General features: G+C 40.8%; 1 protein-coding gene and 1 long non-coding RNA gene across 3 annotated transcripts in view; one reads left to right on the top strand and one right to left on the bottom strand.

The window, feature by feature from the left end:
* Window positions 1-19006, top strand: part of IQGAP2 (IQ motif containing GTPase activating protein 2) — a 287229-nt gene that overhangs the window by 44843 nt on the left and 223380 nt on the right. For both annotated transcript variants that reach the window (XM_072794591.1, XM_072794582.1), the window contains exon 2: window positions 2158-2257. In XM_072794591.1, coding sequence (XP_072650692.1) covers window positions 2193-2257 — 65 coding nt within the window. In that variant the 5' untranslated portion in view covers window positions 2158-2192. The remainder of the gene's footprint in view (window positions 1-2157; window positions 2258-19006) is intronic.
* LOC140614998 (uncharacterized) lies at window positions 233-17113 on the bottom strand. The gene is made up of 3 exons (XR_012015683.1): window positions 16738-17113; window positions 15664-15705; window positions 233-491 (listed from the first exon to the last, which is right to left on the bottom strand). It is a non-coding gene; the product is annotated as an uncharacterized lncRNA (long non-coding RNA).

Here is a 19006-nt window from a genome sequence, read left to right as displayed (position 1 = left end):
CGTTAGCAGGACTGTGTCTTCCAAAGGAGCTCTGGTGGCAGTGCGGAGAACGCGTGGGGGAGGGGTGGCTGGGAGGCAATCTGAGGGAAGTTGCAAGAGTCCAGGGGAGAGATATTGAAGACCTGGAATCTTGGGGGCGGGGGGGGGGGGGGGTGCAGGTGTGGAAGAGGCTGGTTCCAGAGCTTGGTACTTTTCCTAAACTCAAGAGCTCTCTTCTAAAGTTCAAGTCAGATTGAATTTATTAAGAAAGAGAAGATGCTTTTGACAAACACCACAAATTTTTGTTGACCCTTATTCATACCACTGCTCCAGGAAGAGGTCTCCCTGTCTCAAGGGATGGAGCGGCACTGGGAAATTGGGAGTTGGAAGAAAGGCAGGATAGGAAGAGGGTGCTGAGATGTGTGGAAACTCCTGGCTGGTTGTGTCCAAGCCTGTCCTGGTGCTCTTCCATGGTTCCCCTCCCTCTTCTGCTGGTTTCTTTTCTTCCTCATCTATAAAAAAAAGACATTTCCCTGAGTTCTTTCATACTGGTTTTGTTTTTCCATCCCATCCCCGCATTTCTAGCCCTAATGTTTCTACTTTTCCTTTGGGCAAATGACTTCCCATCCTGTTGGCTCAGCTGTAAAGTGGGACAAATTACCTGCTTCCTAGTGTCATGAGACTTATGTGAGACCATTCATAGGACGTGCAGCCTAAGGGCTTGAAACAAAGCATTGTGCTTGATAAATAAGCATCCAGCATGTTTGTATATGTTTCTGGAATTCCACCATATTTTTATTGATGTAAATTTAAGCCCATGTCTTTTGAGTTCTTTGAGGGTTTTGTACCACTTTTAGAATTTAAGCATTTAGCATCATATTTGCTCCAGTAAGAGCTCAAAATCGGAGCTTCATTCCTTTGGTCTGCCACAATGATATCTTGAACTCCTCATCCGAGGGCATGGAATTGGCCTTTTGTAAGGATGGACAGGTGACCTTAACTCTTCTGCTTGGAACCAGGGGTCTCATTTGTGGAATGGCTGATTGGAGCTGGTGGCTGGGAAAGAAAAAAGCATGCTGACGTGCCTGTCCCACGTGACTGTATCCCTGCTACGCATTCACCGTGTGTTCGTCAGATGAGTAACATAACAGACTAGAAGCCAAATTCATTTTATACGTATCAGAATTAAAGTTCAGGATTGAAGAGGAAAAAGGAGTTCCTTGTTAGGAGAAAGCAATGTTGTCATGAAAATGGACTGCGAGGAGTTGCCTGATGTGACAGTTAAGTGCCGTTGAGGCACTGGGCAGAGGAAATGCACTCAGGAGATGGGGAGGCCGTGTTCTCTACCGAAACAGCAAAGCTCAATTGTGAAGGTTCATAAACTGAGATTTGTGTTGGCCTAGAGTGTGGGCTTGAAAACTGCTCAGCAGATGTCTCCTTTGTTTTCTTCTTTTGGCTCCCTGTCGACCAGGAAGGTTACCTTCACAAAGGCCAAGAAATATGTGAAGGAGGAATTTTAGAGACCTGGGCTTGGAGACTGTAAAGTAGGGTTTGCCTTGGGTGAAAAGCTTTAATTTCCTTTACGAGTGAGACAACACACATCCTGTAGATGAGTTGTTAGACGTCAGAGTTTCCAAGAAGGTCCAAGCTGAGCCACTGTGCCAATTCTACAGGTTTGTTACAAAAAGTTGTCACATGGGGACCGCACTCCAGTGGATTCGAGGCTGCCTAAGGTCTGCAGCCTCGTGTCTGTGAAAGATGCGGGCTGTTCTCATTGTATGCTGTGGTTTTAACCCGAACCCATTTGACCTTGCTGTTTTTTTTTTTTTTTAAGATTTATTTATTTATTTATGATAGACATAGAGAGAGAGTGGCAGAGACACAGGAGGAGGGAGAAGCAGGCTCCATGCACCAGGAGTCAGATGTGGGATTCGATCCCGAGTCTCCAGGATCGCGCCCTGGGCCAAAGGCAGGCGCTAAACCGCTGAGCCACCCAGGGATCCCCTGACCTTGCTGTTAGCAGCGACATTGTGCAACGATGCGAAGGCACCTCCCTGTGCCTCACGTGTCAGGCCCCTGCTTTCCGCGTTCTCCGTGGAAGCCTTCTGCGGCGGTTGGCCCCGGGGCTTGCGTGGTGGACACTGCCCCGCAGGTAATAGCCGTGTCCTCTGTTTTCAGCTATCGTGGACGATGAGAGGCTGTCTGCCGAGGAGATGGACGAGAGGCGGCGCCAGAACATGGCCTACGAGTACCTGTGCCACCTGGAGGAAGCCAAGAGGTGAGCCCCACGCGCACCGGGCCCTGCCCTCTCCCCACCCCTGGCCGTCCTGGCAGGAGCCGGAACGGGGGAAGGACCACAGGGCAGGACAAGGTGCCCACGACCAGGGTCAAGTACTAGCGAGGCGACCACTCCTTTTCTTCTTCAGCTTCTCCCAGGAAATCTCTGGCCAAAATGCAGATTTTTTTTCCGATTCCTCCTCTCCCTGGTTTGGATATGGGGGAGCAGCAAAGACTGAAATCAGCTTCCTTTTATTTATTTTCTTTTTACATTTTAAATTTTAATTCCAGTATTGGCAACCTACGGTGTTTGTTCTGCGTGTACGTGATTCAGCAGTTCTGTACCTTACTCAGTGCTCATCATAAGCGTGCTTTGATCCTTTTCTCTCAGAGCTTCCACAGGTATTTTTCTCACCCCCACCCCGATAATGATAAATGCCCTATGGGACAGTATCATTTGGACTGAAGTCCATCGGTCACTAGGCTAGAGAGTAGCTTAACGACTGCAATCTCCTTTTAACCCATGGGTGTGTGACCACTGAGGATACATGGTCTCGAAAATCACCTAAGACATTTTAGATTACAAGTAAACATTGGTTTCTCTGAGAAGAAAGTGAAGATAAACTTTATTTGTACTTAGGCCTCTGTGTCAGAGGAGTCAGAAGAACTTTGTCCTATGCTGGGTGAGTGCTGCTACCGTGCCCATATGCCATGAGTTACATTCTGATTTAGTGCTTTGTGCTGTAATTGAATAGCGATATTGTTCCACAGACAGATAATATGTTCCAGCTTTCTTAAGTATATAGAAAATAAACATTTAGATAATGGCCACTGGTGTTAATTATCTCTAATCACTGATAAATAGCTATCTACAGAGCTAGAAGAATGAAGTTTTAAATCAGTGTTGTGTAGAAGAACATTCAGTGACACACGAGCTAAATTAGCCTCAGAATTGCTTGAAAGGGGATTTTTCAGGGTTGTTTAATATTTCAACAGTATCTTGTAGCTCTAAACTCTGAAGACTACTTTTAAAGATTCTTAAATAGGTCTAAGTCGACAGGTTGCAGCTCACTGAAGACTCAATATCAGTAAGATTATTTAAAACATGCTTTTAGTCAAGTAGTTGATAACAAAGTTAAGGAGAGTGATTTGTAAACATTCAAAATAAACATGCTTTCAGAGAAAAAGTTTAGGGAGAGTTACTGGAAATTTTCTTTCTTCTTAAACACACTTTGTATTCTAAGTTTTTGTCTCTAGTTTTTCTAAGTGAGAAGCAGTGTCACAGAGGAGATGTGTGACTGGGAGTTACTGGACTGGATTTCCTGGTCCCAGCATTACCACTTAAGAGCTCTGTGACCTTGGGCAGGTCATCTAACCTGTGGGAACTTCAGTTTTGTCTCCTCTCTAATGGGATGATAAAGATGCAGTAAAGAGGTTTCATTGTGTCATAAAATGCTTAAATTAAAAAAAAATGTGTTAATGCCACCTGTCCTACATCATGGGCTTTCCCCCCCTAAAAATCAACTAAAATCATAAAGGCATGTGTTATATAAACTAGAGTGGCAGTCAGGTGTATGGTGATAAGCATAATTTTTTCCTAAATGTATCAAATGTATCAATACAGCTTGAAGAATAAGCCTTGTCATATTCTTTAACATTTTCAAAACTTTGTAGTTGAATTTTGTTTTAGAAAAGTCAACATAACAATTAGCCCAGGTTCTTTGAAGAAAGTTTAAGAATAATTTCATTGAAAGAAAAGACTATAAAATATACATGCAACCTCTCCTCTAAAGTAGTTTTATAGATTTATTTTACAAGAAGTGATTAGATGTAATACATATTTATGAATCTTATTAAGATCTGAATATTTTTTTGTGACTTTCAGGCAACCTGATTCTTGGTCATGGAGTCTATAAAAATTATGTGGTCATTAATACATATGTATATATTAATATGTGAACTATGATTTCAGAAAGCATGAGGTATAGAATTCTGATGGCCTTGAACTCAAGAAATAAATGAAGGCGAGACTTAGTCTACGCAAGAAATGGAGAGGGTTTGGCACGTGATTGTTTTACAATGCTCGTAACTTAGGAATTTGTCATAGTGGGTTTATTATACTGCATGCATGCATGTGTGTCAATGTAAGTGTGGTTGGCTATGTCTTGTTTCTTAATTCAGTTGAATTGACTTCGGTGTGTTTTAACTAAAAATGTGTAGGTTCTGTCTTTGTGCCTCTCTTTTTTCGTTCTAGAAGTGAGAGCTGGAAGACTATGTTTGCATGTCCCGTGACTCAGAATTTGTAAAAACTCAAAACTATAGTAGTACATTATATATTTAATTTTGCTTTTATTAATTTCAACATTCTGGGATAATTATTAAACCATTTAAAGGTTACTTCATTCAGAGGAGATATCTACTAACAAAAAGTATGATGGACTAATATGAGCAATTATAAGCCAAGAAATAAGTATAAGATAATCTAGATGAAATGGGCAAAATTTAGAAATCCATAAACTATCAAAACTGACTCAAAAAGAAATAAAAAATATGAATAGACTTATAACAAGCAAAAAGATTGAGTTAGTAATCAAAAACTGGCCTATTTTTCTAGAAAATATTATTTTTTTAAAAGATTTTATTTATTTATTCATGAGAGGCAGAGACACAGGCAGAGGGAGAAGCAGGCTCCATGCAGGGAGCCCAATGTGGGACTTGATCCCGAGACTCCAGGATCAAGCCCTGGGCCAAAGACAGGTGCTAAACCGCTGAGCCACCCAGGGATCCCCTTTCTAGAAAATATTAGAGGAGGGAACACTTCCCAACTCATTGTATTAAGACCAGTATTTCTTTGATATCACAACCAGACAAAGATACCTCAAGAACGTGATAGACCAACATTCTTTATGAATACAAATACAAAAATCCTCAACAAAATAGTAGCAAACCACGTCCAGTAACATATATAAGGCATTATATACCATGAAGTGGGATTTATCCCAGACATGCAAGTTTAGTTTAACTCAAAAATCAATCAAGATAACTCAGTGCAGAAAAAAGTCTTTTCAAAAGAGAAAACTGGTATTACTCATGCACAAAATTGAATTTGGATCCCTGTTTCATGCATAATCTAATATAAATGTGAGAACAGCAACTACAGAACTCCCAAAAGAAAACAGGAGTGAATCTTTGTGATCTTGGGTTAAACAATTCCTTCTGAGACTTGACACCAAAAGCACAAGCAAAAAAGAAAACTGACAAATTAGCATCACAAAAATTAAGCCTTTTTTGATTCAAAGGATATTTAAAAAGTGAAAAGACAACCTATGAAATGGGAGAAAATATTTGCAAATCATATATCTGATTAGTGATTTATATCCAGAATAAAGAACTCTTACAACTCAATGTAAAAAGCAAAAACCCAATTTTGAAGTGGGAAGAGGTTCTGAATAGTATTTCACCAAATAAGATACAAATGTACAATTAGAATAGGACAGGGTGCTTAATACCAGCTGTTAGGAAAATTATAACTTCACACTAGAATAGTTATAATCAAAAAGGCTGACAATACCAAGTATTTGCAAGGATGAGGGAAGGTACTGGTTGGGTTGCAAGATGGTACAGCTACTTTTTTTAGAGATTTATTTATTTGAGAGAGAGAGAGAGTGATAGAGGGAGAGGGAGAGAATCTCAGGCAAGCTCTCTGCTGAGCATGGAGCCCAACACAGTGCTTGAGCTCATGACCCTGAGTTCATGACCCGAGCCAAAAGCAAGAATTGGCCACTCAACCAACTGAGGCACTCAGGTCCCCCAGGGCAGCTACTTATTAAAACTAAATATGTAGTTACCACATGACACAGCGATTGCACCACCAGGTATATACACAAGAAAACTGGAAATCTGTGCACGCAAACCTACACATAAGTGGTCAGTGAAGGGTTATTCATAAGAGCAGAAAGTGAAAATAACCCAATGTCCATCTACTAATGAATAAACAGAATGTAGTATATCCCTACAATGAAATATTATTCATCTATAAAACTATAAAATCAAATTCAATAATGTATAAAAAATACTAAATAAATTACAACCAAGTGAGATTTATCCCAGGTGTGCAAGTCTGGTTGAACATTTGAAAATCAGTTAGTGTGACCTATCATTTCAACAGGCTAAATAAGAAAAATCATATGATTATGTCAAAATATCAGTGCAGAAAAGGCATTTAACAAAATGCAACACTTACTCATGATAAAAATTCTTGGTTAGTGGGGAATAGAGGGGAACACCCCCAGTTTGAGAAAGACTGAACAGAAACATCATGCTTAAAGCTAACATCATACTTAATGTTGAGAAGCTCAGACTTTTCCCATTAAGATCAGATACAAGGCAACGATGTTCCGTCTCACCACTCCTTTTCAACATTGTACTGGAAGTTCTAGCTAATACAATAAAATAAAGGAGGAAAACAAAATATAAACAGATTGGAAAGGAAGATATAAAACTGGATTTCTGGGACACCTGGTGGCTCAGCGGTTGAGCGTCTGCCTTTGGCCCAGGGCATGATCCCGGAGTTCCAGGATCGAATCCCACATTGGGCTCCCTGCAGGGAGCCTGCTTCTCCCTCTGCCTCTATCTCTGCCTCTTTCTCTCTGTATCTCTCATGAATAAAGAAAATATTTAAAAAAAGAAAACTGGATTTCTTCACAGATGATGTAATTGTGTAAAAAACCTGAAAGAACTAAGAAAAACTGGAACTAATAAGCAATTGCAGCAGACTTGCAGGATACAAGATTATATACAGAAGTCTATCACTTTTCTACATACCAGTAAAGAACAAGTGGAATTTGAAATTTAAAAAGATTCCATTTACATTAGAACTCAAGAAATGAATTACTTAAGTAAAAATTTAATAAAATACAGACAAACTCTATATGAGGGAAACTATCAAATTCTGATGAAGTAGAAGAGAGAAGAACTAAATAAATGGAGAGATATTTCATGTTTATGGATAGGAAGACTTTTTTTTCAGTTTTTTTTAATAAATTTATTTTTTATTGGTGTTCAATTTGCCAACATATAGAATAACACCCAGTGCTCATTCCATCAAGTGCCCCCCTCAGTGCCCGTCACCCAGTCACCCCCACCCCCCGCCCACCTCGCCTTCCACCACCCCTAGTTCATTTCCCGGAGTTAGGAATCTCTCATGTTCTGTCTCCCTTTCTGATATTTCCCACTCATTTTTTCTCCTTTCCCCTTTATTCCCTTTCACTATTTTTTATATTCCCCAAATGAATGAGACCATATAATGTTTGTCCTTCTCCGATTGACTTATTTCACTCAGCATAATACCCTCCAGTTCCATATGGATAGGAAGACTTAATATTAAGTGGTCACTTCTTCCCATCTTGATCTATAGATTTAATGCAATGTCAGTCAAAATGTCAAGTTACTTTTTGCGTATTGACAACATGATTCTATATTTTACATGGAGAATCAAAAGACCTAGAAAAGCTAACATAATATTAAAGGAGAACAAAGATGGAAGACTGACACTTCTGGACATTAAATTTTAATATAAAGCTCTAGTGATGAAGACAGTGGCTTTGGTGAAACATGAGACAAATAGATCAGTGAAAGAAAATGGAAAACCCTTGGGCAGCCCGGGTGGCTCAGCGGCTTAGCACCGCCTTCAGTCCAGGTCGTGATCCTGGAGACCCAGTATCAAGTTCCATGTTGGGCTTCCTGCGTGGAGCCTGCTTCTCCCTCTGCCTGTGTCTCTGCCTCTCTCTCTCTCTCTCTCTCTCTCTCTCTCTCGGCTAAGTAAATAAATAAAATCTTTTTTTAAAAAAATGGAAAACCCAGAAATAGACCTCTATAAGTACAGTCAATTATTGACAAAGGAGCAAACCAATACAATGGAGGAAAGGTTGTCTTTTCAACAAATGGTGCTAAAACAACTGGACATGCAAAAAATGAATCTAGATCTTAGACTCCATACTCTTCACAAAATATACCATCGTACCCCTCATAAGAGACACCTCAAATAGAAAAAGAAAAAGTACAAAACTTTAAAAAGAAAGGATAAAACTTACGTGAAAATGAGTATGGTAGTGGTTTTTAAGATACAGCACCTATAGCATGCTCCATGAAGGAAAAAATTGGTAAGCTGGATTTTATTAAAATTAAAAATTCCAAAAAAAAAAAAAATCCTGCTCTGCAAAAGGCAATGTCAAGAGAATAAGAAAGTCCACAGACTGGTAGAAAATATTTGCAAAACACATAGCTGATAAAGGGCTGTGACCCAAAATTTGTAAAGAACTCTTAAAACCAAATAATAAGAAAAGAACTAGATTAAAGCATGAGCTATGGGACGCCTGGGTGGGTCAGTGCTTTAGCCCCTGCCTTTGGCCCAGGGCATGATCCTGGAGTCCTGGGATCGAGTCCTGCATTGGGCTCCATGCATGGAGCCTGCTTCTCTCTCTGCCTATGTCTCTGCCTCTCTCTGTGTTTCTCATGAATAAATAAATAAAATCTTTTTTTTTTTTTAAAGAATGAGCTAAAAAAAAAAAGAATGAGCTAAAAATCTTAACAGACACATCACCAAAGAAGACATACAAATGGCAAATAAGCATAGAAAATGATGCTCCACATCATATGTTATCAAGGATGTGCAAAATAAAACAAGAAATCACTGTACATTTAGCAGCATGGCCAAAATCTGAAACATTGACACCACTAAATACTGTGAGTATTTGAAGCAACAGGAACTCTCTCATTGCTCATGGAAATGCAAAGTGGTATAGTCACTTTGGAAGACAGTTTGACAGTTTATTTAAAAACTGAACATACTCTTGCCATACGATCCAGCTATCATGCTCCTATTTATCTGATGGAATGAAGTCTTAGACACACACACACACGCATACACACACACCTTCTAAATGGGTGTTGATGAAAGGGTGTTTTTTTTTTTTTTAAGACTTTATTTATTAGAGAGCGCACAAGCAGGGGGAGAGACAGAGGGAGAGGGAAAAGCAGACTCCCCAGCCGAGCAGGGACCCTGATGCAGGGCTCATCCCAGTACCCTAAGATCATGTCCTGAGGTGAAGGCAGATGCTTAACTGACCGAGCCACCCAGGTACCACTGAAATATTTTTTTAATAATAATTAAAGTTGGCCATGACCAAGATGTCCTTCAGTAGGTGAATAAAAGATACATTGTGGTATATCCAGACATTGGAAAGAAGTGAACTATCAAGCCATGATAAGCCCTGGAGGAACTTTAAATGTATAGTCCAAAGTGAAATAAGCCAATTGCGGTGGCTACATCCTACACGATTCCAACTATTACATTCTGGAAAAGAATGTAAAACTGTAACTGTAAAAACTGTCAGTTTTGGGGGGAGGAGGATGAAAAGATGGGGCAGAGAGAATTTTTAGGATAATAAAAATAATCTATATGACGTTACAATGATAAATGTATCTGTCCAGACTCACAGAATGTGTAACACCAGGAGTGAAGCATAATGTAACAATGGAATTTGGATGATTACTATGAGTCCATGTTAGGTTCATCAATTAGACCAAATGTTCCAGTCTGGTGCAGGATGTTGATAATGGGAGAGATTATGCATGTGTGAGGGCAGGGGATATATGGGAAATTTCTGTATCTTTCATTTTTGTTGTGAATCTAAAACTATTAAAATTGGTGGTAAAGAATGAAGTACTGATACATACTTCAACACAGATGGATAGTAGAATATACTAAGTGAAAGAAGCCAGACACAAAAGGCCACTCACTGTATAATTCTATCCATATGAAGTATCCAGGAAAGGCAGATCCGTGGAGACAGATCATAGATCATGGGCTGCCTTGGCTCGGGGGAAGAGGGGTGGGGGAGTGAGTGATAATTGGTATGAAGTTTGTTCTTGCAAGATCAAAAATGTTCTCAAATTGATGGTGGTGATGGTTGTATAATTCTGAGCGTATTAAAAATTACCCAATTGTAGACTTTAAAAGGGTAAATGTGTGGTATATAAAGTATATCTATATTAAACTATATCTTATTAAAACCATTATGAAAGAAAAGTTCCTTCGACTAGACTAGCTTGGAGAAGTCCTTAGTAAAGCTGTTAAATAAGGCTAAATGGCATTTTGCAGACAAAATAGTCATAGAAGGTATGGCAGAGATACATGGCTTGTCCAAAGAGTATTCGTTTTATAGTTTTTGAGCACCCACTGTGTATAAATAGGTGCAATAGGGTCACTTGGATCTAATTAGATCAAGCAATTAATAACGTGCCCAAAAAAGCTGTTTAGTTAAAGCTTTTACTCATGAGCTTAAAATTATTTTCTTCACTTTTGTTTGCTCTGTTAATCTCTCTACATGTGTGTACATGAGTGTCTCCCTGTATGTAACCCATCATTCTCCTAAATATCTCTACCATGTTCACCTCTCTACCTTACCACAAGCCCCCCTGAAGGTGGTGAGGGGGTACGAGGCTTCTAACCTCTCTTTCTAGATTACTGCCATGGTCTCTGACTGCTTTCTCCACTCCTCTGGGCTCCTTTAATCTTTAATCTGTATCATATTCAGATGAATTTCTTCAGAACTCTGATCTGTTGTGGCCAGCCCTTTTGAAAACCACCCAGTGGTTTCTCAGTTCTCCTAGAATAAAGACTAAACCCTTTTATAGGGCCTCATAAGCTCTGCAGAGTCTCATCCTTATGGCCTGGACTCCAGTTTCATATTGTGTGCCCTGTTCCCTAATTGCTCTATATTCCAGCCACATTGACCCTTTTTCCATGTTCCTCCTCTGCAGGACCTTTGCATATACTATTCCCTTTTCCTGTTGATACAGTTAGACATTATGGTCTTTAAATCTCAGCTCACTTTTTCAGGGAGTCCTTCTTTGACAGGTCCATGTAGGTCAAATACCCCTATTACAAGGTCCCATGACATCCTATCCATCACATACTTGAATGAATTACTTAATGCCCAGTTTTGAATTATTATTCTTTGCTCATTAATTAGGATTAGTTGTACTCTGTTTTCTGTATGTTTTCATGGAGGTAACCAGTAGAATGTGAATTAGATTCGTGGTAGTTGAGATTCTAGATGGTTTGGCTAGACTTCTAGCCTAAAGGTAAAATTTAATCTTAGCCTCAGTGAAAAAATTCCATATTGAATTTAGATGATTGCTGCCATCCATGTGACCCAATGGGTTATGAAGCTGGGAATCCTACACAGCTGAATGATCCCACAGTGAACTAGAAGTTACCCAGAGAAAGACATAAAGTATTTTTCAGTGAATGAAAGAATGATTGGCTGAATGAAGAAAGGAAAAGGCCACCTGTATATTAAGATGACTTATGGCTGAAATTATTGCACATAGTTGATAAAATTATGACTTCTGGGCATATGGACTTGATAATTAAGTCTCAAAATACTAATGTTAATAACAAGGGGAAATATGAAAGGCACATTTGTAGGACTGAAAAAGAGAGATAACTGCTTTCTTTCTTTTTTTCTTTTCTTTTTTTTTTTAAAGATTTATTTATTTATGATAGAGAGAGAGAGAGAGAGAGAGAGAGAGGCAGTGACACAGGCAGAGGAATAAGCAGGCTCTGTGCCGGGAGCCTGACACGGGACTTGATCCTGGGACTCCAGGATAGCGCCCTGGCCCAAAGGCAGGCACTAAACTGCTGAATCACCCAGGGATCCCTTTCTTTTCTTTTCTTTTCTTTTCTTTTCTTTTCTTTTCTTTTCTTTTCTTTTCTTTTCTTTTCTTTTCTTTTCTTTTTTTCTTTTCTTTTCTTTTTTTTCTTTTCTTTTCTTTTCTTTTCTTTTCTTTTCTTTCTTTTCTTTTCTTTTCTTTTCTTTTCTTTACTTTTCTTCTTTTCTTTTTCTTTCCTTTTCTTTCCTTTCCTTTCCTTTCCTTTCCTTTCCTTTCCTTTCCTTTCCTTTCCTTTCCTTTCCTTTCCTTTCCTTTCCTTTCCTTCCCTTCCCTTCCCTTCCCTTCCCTTCCCTTCCCTTCCCTTCCCTTCCCTTCCCTTCCCTTTTCTTTCTTTCTTTCTTTCTTTCTTTCTTTCTTTCTTTCTTTCTTTCTTTCTCTTCTCTTCTCTTCTCTTCTCTTCTCTTCTCTTCTCTTCTCTTTCTTTTTCTCTCATTTATTTTGAGATAACTGCTTTATAAAGTGGCTCTTGACCCAGTGTTTCTCCATAAGCTAAAGAGTTTGTGTGAATGCCTGAAGAGCCAATCATATTTTGGGGGGGAGACAGAGGATATCTGGCATGTGTACTAGTTGCCCATAACTGTGTAACAAATTACTCTAAAACTTAGCAGCTTAAAACAGTGAACATTTATCTCACACTTTTTGAGAGTCGACAATCTGTTCATAGTTTAACTAGGTCCTCTGTCATTCAGTGTCTCATAAATGACTATCACAAAGTTCAAGCAGGGCAGATCTGCTTCCAAGCTCAGTCATGGTGTTGGCAGGATTCAGTTCCTGATGGACATTTGGACTGAGGACCCCAGTTCATTGCTGTTGTTGGCCACAGGCCTCCCTCAGTTCCTTGACATATGGGCTTCTCTGTGGGGCAGCTCACAGTATGGCAGCTGGCTTCCTTCGGTGAGCAAGGAAGAAAGGGCAAGTAAGATGGAAGCCAGAGCCCCTTTATAATCTATTCTTAGAAGTGGTGTCCCATAGTTTGTTGCGTTCTATTCATTAGAATCAAGTTACTAAATCCACATGTGTTCAAGGGAAGAAGATTACAGAAAGGCATGAATTCTAGAGGGCCACTTCTAGAATACATTAGGGGACAAGCTGCCTTCTATAGGGTGTATACATATCCTATCGCAGTTGACCCCAGACTAAAGGGGGAAAATCCTCTTTATACTGCCAGAACGCAAATTAGGAATTGGCTAGTGTCTTGGTCTAAATGATGATGGTACTAAGGTTATTTATTCCTTGATATCTTTGAATTGTGAACTATTTTGGACTAAGCTTTTCATTCTTCTACCATTTTAAATAATGCCAAATGGATTTTTAAGTTTTTTCAGGTAGACCCTGAAAGCTGTCTTGATATAGTTTCTTTGCTGTGGGTATTTTGCTGAAATGGAGCTGTTAAGACAAGTCTGCCGCTCATATGGACTTTGAAAGCTTCCTTCTGAGAGACACAAGAGAGAGAGAGAAGCAGAGACATAGGCAGAGGGAGAAGCAGGCTCCATGCAGGGAGCCTGATATGGGACTCGATCCCAGGACCCCGGGATCATGCCCTGTGCCGAGGGCAAGTGCTCAGCCACTGAGCCACCCAGGCATCCCTGAAAGTTTATGATGCCAGAAATCCTGTCATTTAAATTAAAAGAGTTAATCCCCCCCCCAAAAAAAGTAGTTCTGTTGAGTAGATTTCATATTAACCTCTCCAAAATGTATTTCAATAGTGAAAATTAGTCTTTTTAAAAGAACTTTATTTCTTTAGTTTTTTTAGGACAATTGTGCAAAAAATCTAAGTTGGAGAGTTCTCTTTGGGAAAACGCTGGGTTGAGGAGGGAAATCAAACTGGAGCCATTGTGAAGGTCAGGGAATGGGAGAGGGCATCTTGGCAAGAGAAGGAGAGGGAATTTGCAAATTATACTTGGGCAAGTGGTTATGAATGGGGCTGCTGTTTGTTTCCCAAGGAAGTTCCTGAAATATTATATTTCTTTTTTATGGAAAGAGAAAATGCTACAAATCTCTGGTGTGCTTACTTTTTCTGTCCTACCCCTGAAAATAAACAAAGCAAAAGTCTTCCCTCAAGACTTATGTGATGGACTTGTTTAGAAATATTATCTTCAAAGAGCTCTTTATGTGAGCTAAGCTGTTCTTTGTATAAGTGAGTCTGGGACAGTTTCATATGTGTCCTGGAAAAGAAACAAAACACGGGTGTGATTCCTTTTGTTTCTGTGCTTACAACTCCGATACCAAAAAGACACCTCATTGATGAGATCAAGTCTCAAGCTCTGGCTTTACCTAGTAGGGAGGTAGAGAATTAGATTGGAAAGGAGAAATGCTTCAAATGTTGAAGCAAGTGAGAAGGATGAATATGGGATTACCTAACACTGAATATTTGGGACTGCTTTAAGAAAATGAATCTTATGACTGACGAATGGTTTAGAAAATCCACTGGGTTTCTTCTACAGGTTTGGACCTCACTGCCTTTCTTTCCAAAGGATGCTGCCTATGGCTGTTAAGTGACACTGATAGAAACTAGGAATTTGGAAGAAAATACCTTTCTTTTTTTTTTTTTTTAAAGATTTTATTTTATTTACTCATGAGAGATAGAGTGAGAGACAGAGGCAGAGGGAGAAGCAGGCTCCATGCAGGGGTCCCGACATGGGACTCGATCCCGGGTCTCCAGGATCACACCCTGGGCTGCAGGCGGCGCTAAACCGCTGCACCATCGGGGCTGCCCAGAAAATACCTTTCTTGGTCATCAACCCATTAAGAGACATGTTGTTGCTCTGTGAAAGATGTTAATGAGCTATTTTTTAAAAGAGTTTATTTATTCATGAGAGACACAGAGAGAGACAGAGACATAGGCAGAGGGAGAAGCAGGCAGGCTCCCTGCAAGGAGCCTGATGCGGTGCTGGGATCATGCCCTGAGCCCAAGGCGCTCAAACACAGAGCTCAACCCAGGTGTCCCTATTGAGGAATCTTAATTGTATTTGCAAAACTTAAATAGCGCATATATTTCCATAGCATTTCCTCCTTCTTCCTTGTTCTCTCCCTGGCTCTGATGTCACCTTTGCTGTCCAAGGGAACAAGATGAAACATGGGCTGGCTCCATGCAGTGGCTGGCAGGCTGGTGGGGCAGAGGTACAGCTGAGTTGACAGCAGGGGCCCTTCTCGGGGTATGGCTCCTGGGTGAGGGGAGGTCCTGTCTCCTAGGAGTGGCCTGTCTGGACATGCTTTCCAATTAGCTTGCTTTGGGAGCCACATGCCACAGAGGTCCAGGACCTTTATGACACCCAGGGCTTGTCCCCCTGAGGTCTATATCAAAAATAGAGAGATGGAGTAATCTCTCAGGAGAACAAGTCTTCAGGGCCAGCCAACAGGGGATAACCTCAGATAAGATTTGGGCTTAATGGGGTGTATCCATGGCACAAGAGGAGGCATGGTACCAGCCAGCCCAACCTGCCAGGGGCTGCTGCTTATAGCTGGGCCCTCGGGGAACATTATTCATGAAATGTTGGTGCTGAGGTCCATCTGGGTGGTAATCAGGGGGTTGTTCATGGCACTGGAATAGAAGAGTCAGATATTAAAGATGTGAAGGGAGAAGCCCCAGGGTTTGGCAGAGAACTAGATTTGAGGGACAGAGGACACCAGGAAGTCAGATGCTTTGGGACAGATCCAGGCTGGACTTACCTGACTCAGCCACACATCTTGTATAGTCTCTGTCAGAAGAGCCTGGGGTTGGAATACAGAGTTGAGAGACCTTTTTAAGTTTCACATACTCTGTGTCCTAGCCTTGGGTATGTATTGGGCAGGTGCCAGTCAGGTGTGGTCTGATAGAGCGAAGCTTAACTTCTCAGAATGCTGGTATTTTTAAATATAAATCAATACTCATCATCTCCAGCCAAAGAGAAGTTGAGCAACTGATATTTGATCCCAAAGTCTGTATTTGTTTCCAGGCTCTTTGAAGTTGGAGAGCTGGGACAGGTGAGGCATTTCCATGGTCACAAATATACTTTACTGTAGGGTTAGCAGGTGAGTGGCCTCTCCCCAGGCACAATGCCCAAAGCACTCCACTTAAAAAGGGTTATCCCCATTTTACAGATGGAGGAAACAAGTCTTGGAAAAACTGAAGGAATTTTTCCAGGGTCAATAGCCAACAAGTGAAAACAATATTCCATCCCAGGTCTGTCAGTTTCAAAGACTATGATTAAAAATGAACACACACTGAAAAGAAAAAAACAAACAAAAACGAACACACTGTCTCATTATTTCTCTTTATTTATATTTTTTGTCTCATTATTTCTTAATGCGTTTGATCATGTCTTCAAGTTCAGAACTCTTTGGTTTTGGCGGCCTTGGTTTTGGGGTTCTATATAGACTAGCTTTTTTCTGGGTCTTTTTTTTTAATTTTATTTATTCATGATAGAGACAGAGACAGAGACACAGGCAGAGGGAGAAGCAGGCTCCATGCAGGGAGCCCGACGTGGGACTCGATCCCAGGACTCCAGGATCATGCCTTGCGCCAAAGGCAGGCACTAAACCACTGAGCCACTCAGGGATCCCCTATTTTTTAGGTCTTGATCAGCCTTCACTATTTGAGCTTTGATGGAATCAGCATAGTAGGACCATCTGCTGGGTTTAAAAAAAAATTTCTCTCTCTCCTCCCTCTCTCTCTTTCTCTTTTAACCTTTCCTGTGGCTTGTTTGCTTGTTTCTGTTTTGTTTTAACTAGTACTTGGACTAGTAGTTCTGGGGGAGAATTTACCTTATATACTCCCTCCCGTTCTTGTCTCTTGTCTGTCTTCTGGTAGACTTCTTGGAATTTTAGTAGGAATTTGCACTTCTCTGTGATGTAGACTTTCTTTTCCTCTCACCCAGGCTAGTTTTGGTGCCTCTTTGTTCTTGGTTGGGTCTGGATTCTACATTCAATTTACCGATTGTCTTTTTGGTTCTGTCACTACTAAAACTGGCTTGAGAAAATGCTCTGCCTTCTTGTTGAAACATCAAAAAGTACAAATAGCAAACATGCTGAGGTCTCTTCCTTCCTGTAGGCACCTCCCCACCAGATGCTGCCTCATGCTGTGATGCTTATAATTCATAAAACAGTGTCATTATTCAAGGCCTTAGAGGAACTCTAAGGAGGGCTGCTGGGGGAAAACAATTCTAGAAGGTAGCTAGAGAATGATTGTTTTGTATCTTCCATTGTAGAATGTAGAATGCTCTTCCATTGCTTTTTTTGGTCTGAACACTTGTTATCCTCTAGCAGTGTACAAATCTCCACTATGTATATGGGGACACTGAGTCTCAGAGAAGTTCATTGACTTACCCATTCCAGGGTGGAGTTCCTGGTAGATTTGGAATTGGGATAAAGTCTCCTGGCCATTTGACAATTGCTCTTTTGTCCAACTCATGTTGATCAAAGTATTAGTAAAAAGCTCAATGGTGAAAATATACAAAAATGAAAATATTAAACTTACATTGTTTGGTAAATTCAGTTGAAGTTTGCTTTTAGTTTTATATTGAGTTCATAGTATGAGGGAGTTAGCCATTTGTACATTTTTGTTGTTTATTTTACATTTTGCTGAGAAGCTTGAACGTGCTAAAATAAGAGTTCAGGAATTCAGTTCTAGTCATTTCCATACTCTCCTCAGTTAGTCTTCCTTGGCTTAGATGGTCATTGATAATATATATATATTTTTTTACCTTCAATTAATTCGTAATAGAGTTGTTCCTGCCTCAAGGATTTCACAGAACAAAAGTTGAGGCAGCCACATCACCTGAGAGAGAGTGATTTTGGAAAGTGATGCCCAAATTCAGTTGCCTCCTGCATCAGGATCACAAGGGCACCTGTGCAAATATAGGTTTCTAAGGTTTACTCTAGACCCTACAAATCCATCTCTGGGAAGTGGGGCCCTGGGGTCTGTATTTTAACAAATGGTTCAGATAAATGTTTACACACATTAAGTTGGAGAATCACTCTCTCAAGAGAGAAGAGACCAGCATCTATGACTGGTGCTGTCTCAGCAACTCTGGCTTTCCCACCCCAGCTCAGATGAACACCGATACCCCTTGCTGTGTGACCAGAGGGGGAGGGGCCAGGGTATTGAGGGTGTTCTCTGCTGCAGTGAGAAGGATGGAAGAATGAAAGCGGCTGCAGTAGGAAAAGTGCTAGTACATCAGCCAGAGTTGGATAATAAGCCTGGGCAATTTTTAGACCTTTGGTGGGCTTTTGAGTTTTCCTCCTGGAGCCAGTGTGTTTATGTGAATTTTTCCAACAAGATGAAAGGAAATGAATAGGGCATCTGGGCTCAGGGATAGGCATGTTGGCTCTGAGAAAGTCACAGAAACAGGAACCTCAGGGTGTTAATATGTGAGCGTCACTGACATTGAATGGCATGGAGGCCCCAACTTGATAAGGAATCTCATGAGGCCAGGATGGGTAAGATGGAGTGGGGCAGTAGGGAAAGTCAAGGAACTGCCTATGATGAGAATGAAGGGAAGGACTTGTCAGAATAAGAAGCAGGGAAGTGTGGGGATCCCAGGATGGCTCAGCGGTTGAGCTTCTGCCTTCAGCCCAGGGCATGGTCCCGAGGTCCTGAGATCCAGTCCCACATCGGGCTTCCTGTGTGGAGCCTGCTTCTCCCTCTGCCTGTGTCTCTGCCTCTCTCTCTCTCTCTGTGTGTGTGTGTGTGTCTCTCATGAATAAATAAATAAAATTTAAAAAAGAAGAAGTAGAGAAGTGGGTAAATGGAAAGCTACAGAGATTTAGAAGCCTCATTTTAAAGGTAGAATATTCTGGGGCATGATAAGGTCCAGTGTGGCTGAAGTTGAATGGAAGGGAAACCTTTGGATGAAGAAGGAGGAGGTCTTCAAACTGTGCTTTGGGTGTTCCCAGGGTCCTCCACCTTCTTGAAGGCTCCAAGCAGAGGTGAGCATGGGAGGAACACAGTGATTGTGGCAAAAAAGGCAAAGTCCTGGATGTCAGGAGAAGAGTGGTAAGGTTAGGAAGGTTGGGAAGTAAAACAGAAATGAGG

Source organism: Canis lupus, chromosome 2, assembly GCF_048164855.1.
Source record: "Canis lupus baileyi chromosome 2, mCanLup2.hap1, whole genome shotgun sequence".
Lineage (NCBI taxonomy): Eukaryota > Metazoa > Chordata > Mammalia > Carnivora > Canidae > Canis > Canis lupus.
This window is presented reverse-complemented; position numbering and strand designations above follow the sequence as displayed.